Genomic DNA, 17,593 nt, shown 5'->3' with positions numbered 1-17,593 from the left:
ACCTGGGTCCCTGATGTTCAGGTACAAGTCCGGTGCCTTCACGTGTGGCTCCTTGTTACACCACTCACATCCTATTGAGGCTTGCTTTAAGACCTGTTGCTGGAGTTTTGCTACTCTCAGTCGTCTGCTGGAGGTCAGCTGTGTGCAGGTCCCTGCCAGAGGCACCAAATACCATCGCTATGCAGGTCTTTTCCTCTGCTCAGATTCTTCCTTAAAGGCTGAGCTGGGAATTGTCTTAAACCAATTCTCACATCATCCTGCGTTGAGGGAGCTCAGTGCTCTGGCTTGGCAGTTCTTCTTGTTACCCATGTTCATAAAACAGACTTGCATTTTCTTTCAAAAACCCACTAGCTCCTGGTATGTGCCAAAAGTTACCAAGACATGTCACAGGTCCCGCAGCTCCCTGACACTCTTCAGGACGTGTTTGAAGCTCCTCTGACCATGGAGCAGCTCTGGACAGCTGCCCTGGGAGTTGCTGCCGCTTTTCCAGGGGAAGGCATAGGCTCCGGATGGCAGATCTTGTTAAAGATTGTGTGCACGTTAGGGATGTTTCCGGGGAGCAAGGAGCATTTCAGCTTTGTTGGAGGATAATTAGCACTTCTGTCCTCAATTCTGTGGGGTGCGTCATGCAAGCACGCTCATTCAGACGTCTTCACGCCATGGCATGCACAGAGGCACCATGCTGTTGCCACAGGTGATGAAGGGCATCGCTCAGAAGATTGTGAAAAGACTGGTCTGCAGTACCAAAGAAGTGTTGGCAGTTGCCTCGCAGGGTTAACTGCGGCAGGCACAGCTCTTCCCAAGCTGATGGTTGGGAAGTGCCAGGTGACTTGTCCTAGACAGAGAATGAGCACATCATCGCTGACCTACTGGGGAGCATTTGTCCCGATTAGCTTTTGCCACTGAGTAAATGCTAAGCTTCATGGCCAACATTCAGTGAACATCTCTGTGCTGAAAGTGGCTTTTCAGAACTCTTGGGCTACCAGGGGAAGCAATGGTAGAGTAGTTCTCTCCCCTTCCTCCAACTGACTCCTGTCTTAGCATGTTTCAAAAGTCGTTGAACCTCACTGGAATAGTTTAAAGATGCTGTTAGTGTAGATTTCCCTACTATCCACACTGAGGGAGAAAGAGTAATAGAAGAAAGATGTCAGCTTCTTCACATCTAAACTTAGACAAAGGGGAGGGTTGGGAGCAATCAGGAATTCTTTCATTTCTTATTGCTGTATTTACTTATTCTTTTTTTAATTTGATTTTGTCTGAAGTGAAATTCCAGAAGGCATTCAAGCTTCCATTTATTTCAGGGTGTTTCAAGACCATATTGTCTAAATTTCTCTCCAATTTGAAACTTAATCTGTTTGTCTGTTAACTATAACAGGGAAAGTATTTCAACCCTTCTTTTATATTTTTAAACCTCCAACCCAGAAGCATTATTGTTGGTCTTCCTTGTAGTCAGTTGAAGCATTACCCAAATATTCAGTAAATTACCTGGTCTCCGGTTTAGGACTCCTGCTAAGAACCCTTCCTGACATGTTGTGATTCTGCTTCTTGGAAGCTTTTCCTGTGTTAGGATTCTGACTTCCCTAGTACCTCTTTTTCTCTGAAGATCTGTCTTTACTGATTTCATTTTTACTTTTTCTCTCTTGTTGTGTGCTTTGATTTCCTACTTTCTCCCTCAACTGCAAGGCATAGTTTTTATAAAGGTGTTGCCTGGCTTATATCTTTTGGGAGCTTTGTCTGCATCCCGGTCAAGACTGACTGGGAGTTTCAGTGGGTGGGAGTACAAATACGATTATATGATCAGCACACTGGGTTGGCTTATGTTGCACACTACTGCTACCTGTAGAGAAGAAAACTTTATCATGTCTGGATTTGCACCAGTCTTCCTGTATGGACCTGAGTGTCAGGAATGAGAATGCAGTCAGGATGTTATCTTCACAGGCACAAATGTAAATGTTAGTAGCTTTTATTTTAATCTTTTCTGAGTATTTTATGTGTGATTTTACAGGCTGTGTTATTATCTAACATGTTAGCTCCTAGCTTTTAGTGAGACTGATGAGCTGTTGTCAAAGTCCTCTTCTGGAGTGCAGTAATTTCTTTCTCTTTGGGTGTCAGCAAATCTATTTTTCAGTTATGGAAATTATTTGTATAATACCCACACTTCTGACTGGAAAGCTGTTACTGCAATTCCTGGACTGATTTGGTGATTTAAAACTTAATGGAAACAATGTATACTTTGGTCACAGGCAAACATGGCAGCTTGAGAAAGGGGTGGAATGCAGTAGTTGCAATATTAAAGCTAATAGTAGAAGGACTTCAGGTATGCCTTCACTGTAGTTACATGCCAATGCAGGTTTGGTTTTTTTAATGCTGTTCTTATAGTATAGATTATTATCATAAAATAGGCAGAAGAAGAAAGTGTGTTTTTCAGACTGGATTCTTTTGTGTTAGCTTCTTTGATGGAAACAGTCCTTAAGTGACAAACACTTCTTCCCCCCCCCCCCCCCCCATTTCAAATTAACAAGAATCCTTTCTTAAAATGTTTCTGTTTTCACAGATGAAGATGATGATGTTGATGGGTCAACACAGGGATCAGCAAAAGATGTCCAAATTTCAACAGATTCAAGTAAGCAGAATTTTAGTAAGTGGTGAATAGTCACCCCTTCCAGCCTTTATTCGTATAATCTTAACTTGCTTTGCCTTATGAAAAAATATTAAATGGCTGTTTTTCTAATGCTAGGTATCAATTTGAGGTCCAAAGTTTTGGTCCAACACATTTATCCAAGTTCTTACAAATATCTCATCGCTATTTTCCACTGGTAGATTGGCATAAGTGACAATCTGTTCATTACCCTGACAAATAGATCATTTCTCTCAACTTGGTAATCGAAGAAAGCAAGCATGGTGTTAACAATCCGTAGATAAGCAACCAATTTAAAGGGCAGACAGCATGTCTTTTCAAAGCCTTTTTCTTTTAAGATAGCTAGATCCAAATCTTACTGAAGACACCAGCTAATTTTTTTTTTTTTTTTTTTTTTTTTTTTTTTTTTTTTTTTTTTTTTGCCTGGGCATGTTGCAGTAAAGGGTATGTATCCCTGTGCATCAGGATTGAGCCAGGCTGGTTGCTTCTTATGCAGTTAAATTCTTATGTGTGTGGAGATTTCTGGGATTGGTATTAGCCAAACTGTTACTTTTCAGAAGATGAAGCCAACCACAATTTAAGGGCATCCCACCCCCTATATCCATATTAGTAACTAGAAAAACATGGTACTTGCTACCTAATGTAGCTGCATGGATTTTTGTAAAAACTGACATTTCAATTCAATAAATAGGATTGCCCCGCCCCGCCCCCCCCCCCAAAGTTCTTACAAAATTAATAGGATAATTGTGCAAATGCTGTTTGGATTTTTAAAAAATCTAGCTCAGTAAATAATTAACTCAGTTATGGAAGTGATCTCAAGCATGCTCTTATTTAACTTCTTAAAATTTGAAGCTGATGTCTCTTAATGACTGTTAGTTATGATCCACCACCATGCTCCCTTATTATGGGTCCAGGCTCTGACTAACTGCAGTTTATCTAAGAAACTTTCACTTTTTCCAGTGTTTTAAGTGACATAAATGGTTGAGTGTCAGGACTTTTACACTTCACCGACTAAGCCTATTTCCCTTACTCATGACTGTCAAAGAGAGCAAACTATGTATCCAGATATTTCAGCTGGATTGGTTGAAAGTACTAGTATAGGACAGTTCAGCTTTAGACAGCCTTCCCAAAAGAAGGGAAAAAGATATGAAAACTGGGGGCAGGATACAAACTTTAATATGTCTTTTGTTCATATATGGTGTCCATCTGCAGACTGGAGAAAGCAGCAGTAGATGGTACATTTTCAAGGCTCATGTAAAGAATCGTTATTTGTGTTTTAAATAGGACAGTGGCATTAAAACAAATTGCTTCCTCTTAATACATTTTCACAAAACAGAAGTCAATGTAGAGCCCAGTAACTCTGCTATGATTTAGAAAGCTCAATAGGTAGGGAGTGATTCTAATGTCTCTTTAAAAACAAAGCACTCACAAACAAAAAGATGAAATGTTTGAAATCTTTAGTTTAATGATGTTAAGGGTCTCTTAAATCTGGTACCCCAGTGGAGGTGAAGCTGCTGCAGCATCCTGTCCCCTCTGTGGCTTAGCACAATGAAGGTTTGTTAGTGGGAATGTGTGTGTGTATGCATAGACATATTCTGATACATATATATGTATATATACACATATGTGTGTGGCTGTGTGCATGTACATGTGCATGTATGTATGCACACACATACCCTCCCCGCCTAGGTCTCTCGGTGGACCCCCAGCCCCCACAGTCTCTCCAGCAGTCATCCTGGACCTCCTGGTCCCTCCAGTAGTCATCTCCGCCAGGTGCCTCACTGACAGACACACATGCACACGTGGCTCCCAGGCCACTTACCTTGCGTGCCAGTGAGTCCAGCCTGATGTTTGCTGGTTCTCACACAACAGCTGTCACTGGTTGCTAGCACCATGAACACATGGGTCACAGGGACCTGCGGTCCTGCTTCAGTTGCTGCACTCAGGAACCCATAAGCACACATGCATGCAGAAGAGTGGAAACCAAACCCACAAAAAGAGTTAGAAATAGCATTTAATGAGAAGACAGGATAGACTGTACTGATCAGGTACAGGGCATGGCCAGGCAGACGCACCAACCAGCAGCCTCTTTGCATGTGACCAGCTTCTTTTATATCCTTATCCCTCTGTTTTCCCAGACTTGTTCTTCCCCAAACCACCTTGAACCCTCCCTTCCCCTGCCTTTGGTTCCTCCCCTAAACATCCCCTAACAACTCTTGTACAATCCCAGAATGCTCTTCCCATGCATCTCGTAGAGCCCCGCACCCTGCGTGACCTCCTCAGTCAGTGAGGTGACCCACAGAGCTTCTCCTGAGAGCTCACCTGGTGGGTGCCACCCCCAGCCCATGGGGCTGATGCCCTTGCGTCAGGGCAGGGCATGGCTTCTCTGATAACTTCTCTGACAAAGTTATTGGGGTTCACCTGCCAGCCATTGTGCTTCTGTGCCTCTCTGTGTGTGGGGAGTCATAACCTATCAAATTAAATGTGACAGAGGCACGGTTATAGCATGCTGAACCTCTTCCACCTGTCTCTAGGTAATACCATTTGTGTAATATGGGTCGAGAGTGAGCTGCTCATTAGCTTCTGTGTGTTGACTGAGTACATTTGCCATATCTTTTGTGATGTTACCATGCTCTCCCTCAGGAGTGTCTGAACTGAATTACATTCCAGAATATTGTAGCTTTTCTTAATTCCAGCTCTCCACATTTTACAGATGCATATTTTTAAAAACAGTGAAAACAAGTCAGAACAAATTGAATAAAATTGACTTGTAAAGACATATTTTTCCGTAGGAAAGAAGCGAATAGGAAAGGATGCAAAGTCTGTAGATTAATACTGGAAGAAAATTTGAATTAGTGGTCTGCATTACCTTTTGTTTCTTTGCTATTGTAGTAGGCTTGTTGAGTGAAGTGTAAAGTTAGAAGATTTAAATTTTAATTTTGGGAGCTTAAATATGTGAAGTCAACCATGAAACTTAGCCTACCAAGATACTGAAGCCAAAAGCATAAAATGACCATAAAAACAACCCTACGCTTTCTGAGATGATAGATTTAACAGACTTACAGAGCAGGTTTGGAAAAGGACTATAAATCCTTGTGCCTGAGAACATGAGCCAGCTTCTAAGGACTTGTCTACACAGTGAACAATTAACTTGAGGAGAACTGAATGTTACAGGGATAGTAGGATAAACATCGTGTGGACGTTCTCATTAGTATAGTTAATTGTATTGCCTGGGGAAGGAGTTGAGCCCCAAAGTCCATTTTCATACTAAAGTAATTCTTGGTCATTCTGGGAATATATAACTGATAAAACTGCTCTGTATTGACAGACCTCGGGTAGCTGGGGGTGGAGGTGAAGAAGGGGATCAAAAGTGCTCCTTAGGGGTGCCTCTGAGGGGTGTGCATTGTCTGTCCTTTCTGAGATGCGATGTTGAACTAGGTTTCAACCAGCACAGATTATTCTTGTTTTCCTGGAGACAGAATTCATTGGTCTCGGCTAAGATGCAACCACAGATGTAATCTATCGAGCTTGAGAAGTCAAAGGCAAACTTTTGAAAATCATTCATATTATTTCATGGTAATATGAAGACTTAGTGGAGGGGGGGAAAAAAAAGTTGGTTTGTTGTCTATATGCAACAAATGAATCCCAGAGGAGTTATCTCAGTAATTCCTGAAATAAAAAATTAGTTAAGAGCTCTTACTTGTGTGTCAATCTGCAGGGAACTGGGAACATGAAAAGACATTAGATTCTGCCCTAATTGCTTGCCAGGAATCAATAAAAGCTGAGGGTACTTGACTACTGTATAGTGAGGCCTAGGCAGCTTTTATTTATTTTGAAGCTTATCCATCGTCGATAGTGGTTGAGGGATGTTGCTTCTCCATGTCCTCAACTTCTTTCCTCACAAAAGCTTCTATTCAGTGGTGCTTCAAGCGATACTCACAAGTTGAATTGCTGTACCTGGTGTCATGCTGAAAACATTTTTTCCCCCAAGACAGTTTCCTTCACCTGCATTTGAAGATATTTTGAAAAAGAGGATTATGCTCAACTCTGTTGAATGAACTAGTGGCTTAAGTGCTGGAAGAGGTTGTGTATTTCCTTTTCTTGGCTGAATTGCCTGTAACTACTGGGAAAAGAGAAATGAGTGCTCTGAAAAATCACATTACTTTTCTTTTGCTTCATTTTCCCCATTGTGCATATCTTCCTTTCCACTCCTTCCTTCAACCCCCTTCATCTGCCTTTTCTGACACTTGATATTGCCCGCTATTGTTCTCACTTCTCATCAAGTTGTGTTTTGTGCTCTTCCCCAACTTGTCTCTCCCAGTTCCCCTCCTTCCCCAAGCACAACACTTACTCCCCAGTGTTGCTGCCCCTTTGGCTTTGTTCCCTTTCAGTCCGCCTGTCCCTCTCTTGTTCCATGAATCCCTTCCCCCCTCATCCTTGAGGTCTCATACCAGTTGGTAGTCAAAATGTTGGCTGCTCTAGATGTCTATTTCAGGGAAGGCAAGCACCTCTTCTTAACTACTTCGTGAAAATCTAAAGAGGTTTTATGGAAAATCTCTTCAAGAAGAAAGATTGAAAAAATCTTCCTGTAGTTCTGTAGCATCATTGCCAGAAGGCTATCGAGAGATATTCGCAAATGTTATTAGCTAGTGTTAATTTATTCCCTGCCTTAGGGGTCCTTATGACGAGGTTTATCAGATTAAAAATTTAACCGTAGATACTTAAGAATGACATGGCGATCCATGCTTTTTGGGTTGTTTCTGTGATTATGCATTCTCTTTGCTTTAACATCCTGCTAGTTGTGATGCTTGGGTACAGTTTCTCCATAGCAGCCCACTGGAAATGTGTACAGACACATTTCAGGACGTGTATGGAGGGCTCAACAGACTTTCTGGCCGTGTGTGTGTGTCCAACCCATTTGTCAGAGAGGGACGCGTGAAGAGCGAAGGGCATGGTCCTGACCTGGGAGTCTCTCTGCCCCGTGAGTGTCTCTCAGCACTCACTGGCTGTATGTGAACTGTCCGCTTCAGCGTGTGCCCATCTTCCACAGGACAAAATGCAGCTGTCGAGAGAAAGCCCTTTCTGAAGGAGGTTTTAAAGGAATCTGACTGAGGAGAGAAATGGGGGCTGTGGTGCTGTCAGCAAACATACTTTTCATGGCATGTCCTTCCACAGCCCCTCTTTTGCCAGGCACTGCTCTGCTCAGGTAGCTGTTCACCTGCCAAGTAAGGGAGATGAAATGTTCTTGTATTAAATAGTCCCAAGTCATTGGCATACTGCTTGCTTATGTCTTGTCCCAAACCTGTTGACAGTGTGGAGGAGACCTTCACTGTAATTATGCAAGCAAGAACAAACTATTTTCAGGAAGAAGCAAAGACAGCATGTGTGAATTTGAGGAATTCTAAAGATACTTATGAAAATGTTGAGCCTTCATAAAAAGGGTCATTGTACTCTGCTAAAACCACTTACAAATAACCAAGCATGTCACGTGTTCCTCCGAAACATGATTTAAATGGATTTGGAGCCCTAAAGCTAGAGGGGGAAGCTGGTGAAACCAGATCAAGTGGTGATACATACGGCAGATGCTTGGAGAAGTTCTAAAAACCACCCTGGAGGAAAAGGGTGAAGACGTGGCTACCAGTATGGGAGGATGGCTATTAACACAGCTTTGTGCTTCAAAACTGTCTTGGAACTAGGGGGATTTGAGCTCCTTGTAAAAACAAGTTCAGAGAAGTGACACACCTGCAAATGGCTCTCCTGGAAGAGGAACAGCTGGAGAAAGGAAGAATCTGGGATTCTGAAAGACTATCTTCAAGACCAATAAAAGAAAATATACACAATTCTTACCTGCTTTATTGCTGCCTTGTAGGTTGTGAATGGTAATACTGCAATAAAACAAAATTTCCCAGTCCACACTGGTAATTTGAAGTAGCAGTGACTAGAGGAGGAGAGCAGAAAGCGTGTGGATAGCACAAGTTTTGTTGGGAGGAATGGTTCTTGGTAAGCAGTGTTGCTAGAATTTAGTCTTTTAAGAGTAAATTCCACCAATGTGTTTGGTATAGGCTTCTAGCTTTCTTCAGTGGCAGAAACATTCAGGACTACATCATTTTTCTATCTCTGCCACAGGCCGCACATAAGTCTTTTCAGAAGCTATGTCCTGTCTGTGGGGATTTAGAAGTCAAAGGACATGAACTTTGGACTCATCAAATGCTGTTTATCCTTTTCCCAGGAAAACTTGGTATTTTAGCCTCGAAAATCAAATTCCATAGTTTGGTAAATTATGCCTGGAGTTGACCTTTTTGTAGTTGTATTCCCCTTGAAAAGCATAAGCATGAAGAACAGTGTTTTTTCAACTCAGTACCCCATGACAAGAAAAAAAGTAATGTGTTTTTCAGGAGAAAGTCCTGATACTGTGTAGTCTGATCCAACAGGGAAAGATAATAGACGTGAACTGTCAATATTATAAAACAGGCAGTAACTCCTTTAAATACCAAAATTTGTTATGTACATCTGTTGCATATTAGCAAGATTTTTTTGTACTAACTGGTGGTATGTAGACTTCATTTCTATAATTGGATCATTTTCTAATATTTAAAAATTGGAACAGGAGGGAGGAAGAGCTTTATCTAACTTTAAAAGTGATTATAGTTGAGCTTCTTTCCAAGGCTAGTTAGACAAATCAGACTGGCGTAAGACACCCCTTAACTTTCATGTTGTGGATGTACACTTGAATTAGGTGGGAAGTGTTTTTCTGGATGCCTAGTAGTGGTCAAATAAGTAGCTGACTGTTCTTTTGTTAATGTGTCCCCAGAAGCTCACGTGCAAGAAAGCCATCTTTCATCAGGTTGCAGTAAAAGTGACCCCTGTGAGGAGGACAGTGACAAAAGTTAAACATGATTTTTCACTGATAAATTGAGCTTGTTTTGTATGATGGATAACCAGATTATCTTAAGGAAAGCAGGACTGAGCATACTGTGTATTTAGCTAAGGAACGTACTTGAGCTTAGGACATTACTACTGGTCTGTAGATCTAAACCCCTCCTTGCAAACCAGTTTATTTTAAGAGTCAAGCCAACTTCTTGCAACATTTGGCTGGTCTTAAGAAGTAGAGAGCTCATAAAAAAAATCTCCAGTTAAAATTGCTAGCGATTCTCTCAGGCCAGCTAGTATCTAACAAGAGCAGACTACAAAGGCAGTTCGAATGAAAACAAGTACTAAAACTTGGATGAATGTTTTTATTCTCAGATGGTTGTCTACCCTCTGGATTGCTTAAGAAAACAGTAGAGATTTTGATAATGTTATGAAAGTTCGTACTCAGAAAATTGGCTGTCCTGTCAGTAACTGGCATTTGCTGTGTTTTCTCAAGTTGTGTTAGCCCTAAAGAAGGTCACCCAGGACACAGTGTGTCTTTTGGTTAAAATTTGTCTATGCTAAAGTCACCATGGAGATCACTCTAACAGAAATCTGTTTCGAAAAGAATTTAACTTTTTCTGACATTAATCCAGCAAGGTTTAAAGGAGTGGATCACTTTCTGACATGTGCTATAGTCTCAATGCAGTGGCAATAGAGTTTCAAGGATACTTTAGAAGTGACAGCTGATGATATTTAAATGTTCCTTATATTCTGACTAAAAAAAAAATTGACAACAAACGCAACCACTAAGCTGATAATTGGAAAACTGAAAAGCCAAATCCATCTGGTAATACTACTTCTCACATTAAAAAAAAATAGTTGAAAAGTCACTATGTATCATATCATACATCGCAAGCTTGCTCCTCCAGTAGAATAATTCACTCTCCATTGCTGTAAAGAGTGTACATGCATGTGGAAATTGTGTGCTTATTTTTCTTAAACAGATGTTGTAAAAGGTTTCAGCTAACTACTCTCAAAAGAGTACTTGAGGAATAGTCATATAGGAAAGAAGAAATCAGAGCTGTGCTTCCAAAGTTCATTCTTCTTGACAAAAGCCAGAAGTAAACCTGCAAAACCAGAAGCCCAAAGATCTGTCATGTTGTAGATACCTTTTAGAAAGGCAGTAATTTTTGCTTCTTCAATTTGACTTTCATTGAGGATTTTAGTTCTTTTGCTTCCTGCTTAAACCCTTTGTGCTTTCACATCAATGTCCAAGTGGAAACCAGTAACAAGTGGTGTCCCTCAAGGGTCTGTACTGGCACCAGCGCTATCTATTATCTTCATCAATGACAGATAGTGGGATTGAGTGAACCTTCAGTAAGTTTGCAGAAGACACCAAGCTGAGTGGTGCAGTTGATTTGCTAGAGGGAAGGGATGCCACCCAGATGGATCTTGACAGTATTAAGGAGTGGGCCCATATAAACCTCATGAAGTTCAATAAGGCCAAGTGCAAGGTCCTGTACTTGGGTCAGGGTAATCGCCAGTATCAATACAGGCTGGGGGATGAAGGGATTGAGAGCAGCCCTGCAGAGGAGGACTTGGGGGTACTGGTGGATGAACAATTGGACATGAGCCAGCAGTGTGCACTTGCAGCCCAGAAAGCCAGCTGTATCTTGGGCTGCATCAAAAGAAGGGTGGCCAGCAGGTCAAGGGAGGTGATTCTGCCCCCCTGCTCCACTCTGATGAGACCCCACCTGGAGTACTGCATCCAGCTATGGGGTCCCCAGTACAAGACAGGCATGGACCTGTTGGAGGGGGTCCAGAGGAGGGCTATGAAAATGATCAGAGGGGTGGAACACCCCTTCTGTGAAGAAAGGCTGAGAGAGCTGGGGTTATTCAGTGTGGAGAGGAGAAGGCTCCGGGGAGACCTCATTGCAGCCATTCAATACTTAAAGGGGGCTTCTAAGAAAGATGGGGACAGACTTTTTACCAGGGCCTGTAGTGACAGGACGAGGGGCAACTGTCTTAAACTGAAAGAGGGTAGATTTAGATTGGACATAAGAAAGAAATTTTTTATGATGGGAGTGGTGAGGCACTGGAACAGGTTGTCCAGAGAAGTTGTGGATGCCCCATCCCTGGAAGTGTTCGAGGTCAGGTTGGATGGGGCTTTGAGCAGTCTGATCTAGTTGAAGATGTCTCTGCTCATTGCAGGGGTGTTGGACTAGCTGACCTTTGAAGGTCCCTTCCAACCCAAACTATTCTATGATTTTATGATCTTATTTATTCTGTTTGTCTATCTCTTTCTTTCTTTCTTTGTACAAGCATCCCTTGTACAGGCTTGCCTTCACAGAATCACAGCATGGTTGAGGTTGGAGGCAGTATGGAGATTATCTAGGGCAACCTCCTGCTCAGGCAGGGTCAATCAGAGCAGTTTGTTAGGGTTGTGTCCAGTTGGATTTTGAGTATCTCTGAGCATGGAGACTTCACAACCCTCCCTGGACAACCTGTTCCAGTCTCACAGTAGAAAAGTTTTTTTCTTAGGTTTAAATGTAATTTCTTGTGTTTCAGTTTGTGCCCATTGCCTCTTGTCTGTTCACCTTTACACCCTCCCATTAATTACTTATACACATGGATAAGACACTCCCCCGCCCCACCCCAATCCTTCATTCTCCAGCATGAATACTCCCAGCTCTCTCAGCCTCTCCTCATATGAGAGATGCTCCAGTCCCATCATCAACTTCATAGGCCCTCCCTGCATTCGCTCCAGTACATCCATGTCTGTCTTGTACTGAAGAGCCCAGGACTGGACACAGCTCTCCCGATGAGGTCTCAGCAAGGCTAAGTAGAGGGCTATCATCTCTGTCAACCTGCTGGCAATGCTGTTACTAATGCAGCCCAGGATGCTGTTGGCCATCTTTGCTGTAGCGGCATGTTGCTGGCTTATGGTCAACTTGGTGTCCACTAGGACCCCCGGGGTATCTCTGCCAAGTTGCTTTCCAGCCAGTCAGACCCCTGCCTGGGTTATTCCTGTCCAGGTGCAGGGCTTAGCATTTCACTATGTTGAACTTTATGAGGTTCCTGGTGGCCCATTTCTCCAGCCTGTTGAGGTTCCTCTGAATGGCAGCACACCCATCTGGTCTGTCAGGCACTCCTCCCAGTCCTGTGTCCTCTGTAGACACACTGAGGATGTACTCTGTCCCATCATCTAGATCATCACTGAAGAGGCTGAACAATATTGGCCCCAGTATCAACTTGTAAGAGTACTCCACTGGTGACTGGCCTACAGCTGGACTTCATACTTCTGTAGATAACCCTTTGAGCGCAGCAGTACAGCCAGTTTTCAGTCTACTCCTCTCTCCACTCCTAGTCTGTACTTCATCCATTTGTCTATGAGGCTGTTAAGGGAGACAGTGTCAAAAGCATTACTAAAGTAAATAAAAACAACATCCAATGCTCCTCCCTTATCCACTCAGCCAGCTGTCTCATCATAGAAAGCCACCATGTTGGTTAAGCATGATTTCCCTTCATAGGTCTGTGCTGACTACTCCCACTCTTTGATATGTTTAAAAATGGTTTCCAGGATTAGTTGCTCAATCACCTTCCCAAAGATCAAGGTCAGGCTGATCAGCCTGTGGTTCCTCAGATCCTCCTTCTTTGTCTTCCTGAAGGTAAGAGTGATACTTGCTCTCTTCCAGTCCTCAGGAACCTCCCACAAACCACCATGACCTTTCCAAGATGATCGAGAGTGGTCTTGCAACATCAGCCAACTCCCTCAGCACGTGTGGGTGCATTGCAACAGACCCATGGACTTGGGCATGTTCAGTTTGTTTAAATGTTCCCTAGCCTAATCCTCCCCCACTGAGACTGAGTCTTCCTTGCCCTGCACTTTCCCACTGGGCTCAGAAGCCGATGGCCGGTCGTACCAGTAAAGACCAAGGCAAAGGCGGCAATCAGCGCCTCAGCCTTCTCCATGTCCTTTAAGACCAGGTCCCCATTCCCATTCATCAGCGGACCCGCATTTTCCCTCGTCATCCTTTTGCTGATGATGTACCTGTAGAAACCTTTCTTGCTGCCCTTCGTGTCCCTTGCCAGAATCAGCTCCATATGGGTTTTAGCTTTCCTAAGCCCATCCCTGCATGCGTGGACAGTGTCTCTATATTCCTGCCACCTCACCCCATTCTGCTTCTGCCTCTTGTGTGCCTGCTTTTAACGGTTAAGTCAGGAGCTCCTTGTTCATCCATGTGTGCCTCCTGCAACCTTGCTTTTAAAAGAGTTACTTAAATTTTAAGAGAGAAACTTTGTCATGCAGTGGACTGTACCAGACCGAGTCTTAACTCACCTTTGTGAAAGGTGAACCCAAAATCCTTAACTCTTCACCCTTTCAGAGGTATCTGTGCAACAACCTGTGCTCCATGGTTTGAGCATGGGTTTGATAAGGCTTTAGTGAAGTGAAACACAACAAAGCGTTGTAGTTCTTCACTTGCTGTACCTTCTTTCTTCTAGTTTTTCTGTCGTTCCTGTATCTTCTCCTGTTGTCTGTACAGTTCACCACCTATTTTAAGGACTTTCTTTGGAAGGATGCTCTCAGAACTAGCAGTGCTTTGGGAGCTGTTCTGAAGGTGATGGCACTCTGTCTTGGTTTTCAAGTTGTTGAACTCACCAATAATAAATGCCGTCTTTCTTCAGCCCATGCACGCTTGTTTGGACAGCGTCTCTGTAGTCCTCCCAGGTCGCTTCTCCCTGCTCCCACCTCATGCACCCTTCCTTTTTATGGTTGCCTTTTGTCAGGAGCTCCTTGTTCCTCCATGCCTGCCTCCTGCCACCTTTGCTTTTTTCCCCCCACTTGCTGGCGTGGACCATTCTTGAAATTGGAGGAGGCAATCCTTGAAAATCCACTACCTCTCCTGGACCGCTCTTCTCTCCAGGACTGCATCCCACGGGAGTCTTGCCAGCAGATTCCTCAGCAGGCCAAAGTCCGCTCTCCTGAAGTCCTCCCTTGTTGATACTGCTATTTGCTTTATTCCCCTCCTTTCAGGCTCCCAACCACCACCACCATCTCGTGGTCACTGCAGCCAGGGCTGTCCCCAGCCTTTACATCCCCAACCAGTTCTTCCTTGTTTGTAAGAATCGGGTCCAGCAAAGCATCTCCTCCCATCAGCTCATCACTTGTGTCAGGAAGGCATCATCAGCACACCCCAGAAGCCTCCTGCATTGCTCACGCTTGGCTGTCTGTCCCTCCAGCAGGTGTGGTACTGGCTCAAGTCCTCCATGAGGACCAGGGCCTGCAAACGTGAGGCTTCTTGCACTTGCTGGAAGAAGGCATCGCCTGCTTCATCTACTACTTCTTCCCAATCAGGGCGTTTCTAACAGACGGCCACCGTAACGTCGCCCGTACACTGGTCTCTCCGCTACCCAGAACTCATAAGCTCTCCCTGTCTCATCATCCCTCCCAAGGCAGAGCTCCAGGCGTCCCCGCTGCTCTCACACGGGAGGGGCTCACAGAAACTCCCCCTCCTCGCTGTTCCAGCCCGTCATTCCTCAGCAGCCCGTGTCCATCCACCGCAGCACGCCAGTTGTGTGAGCTGTCGCAACCGCTCTCCATGACCCCAACGAGATCGCAGCCCTGAACGGCACGCAGATCTCCCCGCTTTCTTCTGGTTGTGCCCCATGCTGTGGGCAGTTGTGTGCAGGCACTTCAGAGAGGTGCCCAGCTGTGCCCGTTTCCAGAGAAGGGTACCAGAGCTTTCCTCATACTCCTGGCTAACAGGCACTTCCCTGTTTACGTGGGTACACGCAGGATGGACCACCTTCAGCCCTGCTCTGTTCTCAAGCTCTCAACGTAAAAGTTTTTTTTGTTCCTGCTCAGTTTATCGTAGTTTCATAAATGCAAAAGAAGAAGAGCAAAGCTTTATATGGAATTACTGCCCAAATCCTATGTCGGGAGTGATTGCTCCTGGAGTGATGCTACTCATTTTTCTTCTCCTGTAAGGGGAAGTGCTGCTGCTGAAGTGCCCACTGATCAACATAGCCGCTTTTGTCCTGGGAGAGACTAAGATGAGTTTGGAGTAGGATGGGAGGCTGTGCTGGTGGTTGCTTTGCTGTACAATTAGATCTTTATGTTACTTAATGAGAAAGTCCTTGCACACACATTGTGCCATGCCCAGTGGAATCGTTAACGAAGAAAGGCCTTAATAAGTGGACAAGTCTAAATTGAAAAAGAAGTCTAAAGTGTAGCTGTAACATCTCAAAATAATGAGAAATAAAGGTAACGAGAATGAAGGTAGCAGGATTTTTCTTTGAGCGTTAGAGTCATTTACAAAAGGCTGCTTTCAAACACAGTATTGGATGAACCTTTAGTTCGTACAGTGTCTGCCTTTGATTGAAGTAACAGAATATACACTGAAATAGGACTAGGTGGATTACACATGGCATACCTGAGTTTCAGGTGGCTCTAGAAGGCTAGCGGAGCATCACTGAATTGTCCTTGCAAAGCAGTTACTCGCTGCAGTCTTTCCTCATAATCTGTCACTGCAGCATTGAGATACCTAATGATGCACATTTCTGCCTGGGATTTTAGCTTGCTTTTTTCAGCCATCAGTTAGGGGTGGTTTGGTTTTTTGCTCCTCCAGTTCCAGCTCTCCTTTTTAATCCTTCTGTGAGAAATGGTAGTTTGTTAATGTGGTTCTTCAAACCTAAACGGCAATATTATTTGAGAGCAAAAGGCTTTCATTACTTTCTGCTGTACTACAAAGTATTTCCGAGCTGTAAGAGAAAGATGGAAGTAGACTCCAGCATGTGATGTATCTTTCCTTTACAATGTGTATTGACTGCATGATTAACCAGTTGTGTGGACATTACAGCTGGTGTACGTGGCTTTCAGTTAATATTTCTAACATTTCAAGTCTGCAAGTGGTGGCTTCTAGTGATTTTATTACTTTATGATGAATACAGGTGTACAGATCTGTGATGAGATCAGAGTCTGTAACATCGTGCTATACAAAGAGTGACTTTTGTTAACAGTTCAGTCCAACAATGCAATAAAAAGGGCAAATTCTGTCCACGAATAATAGTCACGTCTGTTGTACAGCATGGGCTCTCTGGGGAGTACGTGAAAGAACCTGAAAAACCAAACAGCTCATCAGGTCTCTTCATAAAGATGTGATCAGGAGAGAACACAAAGTCTGTCTTGTTGGAATCTACTTTTTGGTCTGGATTGATTAACTTGATTCCTTCTGTTCTATGAGAATTTGGTTACATTTTGCTATTGCTCTTAAAAGAGTCACTTAAATAAGAGAGAAACTTTGTCATGCAGTGGACTGTACCAGACCGAGTCTTAACTCACCTTTGTGAAAGGTGAACCTGAAATCCTTAACTCTTCACCGTTTCAGAGGTATCTGTGCAACAACCTGTGCTCCATGGTTTGAGCATGGATTTGATAAGGCTTTAGTGAAATGAAACACAACAAAGCGTTGTAGTTCTTCACTTGCTGTACCTTCTTTCTTCTAGTTTTTCTGTCGTTCCTGTATTTTCTCCTGTTGTCTGTACAGTTCACCACCTATATTAAGGACTTTCTTTGGAAGGATGCTCTCAGAACTGGCAGTGCTTTGGGAGCTGTTCTGAAGGTGATGGCACTCTGTCTTGGTTTTCAAGTTGTTAAACTGGTCAATAATAAATGCAATCTTGAATGGTGAGGATGAAGAAGTGATAACATAAGCAGTGTAGTTATATATACACAGTTATATCAAAAGCTAGGATAAAACTATGATTACTTGAAATACTCTTCCTGCTGTCCTCTGTGAATGTACCCGTTTCAAATTAACAGTAACAAAACAAAAATGAAAAGATTCAGCCTCAAAGCTTGTGATGAAGAAACAGTTCAGTGGGTTAAAAGCAGGTTTTTAATAGTTCCATTATATGCTTCCTGTTCAGGTAGCTTTATGATTTGAGGGGTGTGTTATTGAAATACAATAATTGTTTTCATTCAGGTAAACAAACATTAAAGATATTTGATGGGAATGATGCAGTGAAACGCAATCAATTTCGACTGATTTCAGTTCCAAGGATTGCAAAAAATGAAGAAGTTGTGGTAAGATACCCGGTGAA

The 17,593-nt window shown here is 43.3% G+C and overlaps 1 protein-coding gene across 1 annotated transcript in view; it reads left to right on the top strand.

Annotated features, from left to right (window-relative positions):
• Positions 1-17,593, top strand: part of DGKQ (diacylglycerol kinase theta) — a 101,755-nt gene that overhangs the window by 50,918 nt on the left and 33,244 nt on the right. The window contains exons 7-8 of the mRNA XM_050912826.1: positions 2,555-2,623; positions 17,476-17,576. Of these exons, the coding sequence (XP_050768783.1) occupies positions 2,555-2,623; positions 17,476-17,576 (170 nt within the window). The remainder of the gene's footprint in view (positions 1-2,554; positions 2,624-17,475; positions 17,577-17,593) is intronic.

Source organism: Gymnogyps californianus, chromosome Z (genome assembly GCF_018139145.2).
Source record: "Gymnogyps californianus isolate 813 chromosome Z, ASM1813914v2, whole genome shotgun sequence".
Classification (NCBI taxonomy): Eukaryota; Metazoa; Chordata; class Aves; order Accipitriformes; family Cathartidae; genus Gymnogyps; species Gymnogyps californianus.
This window is presented reverse-complemented; position numbering and strand designations above follow the sequence as displayed.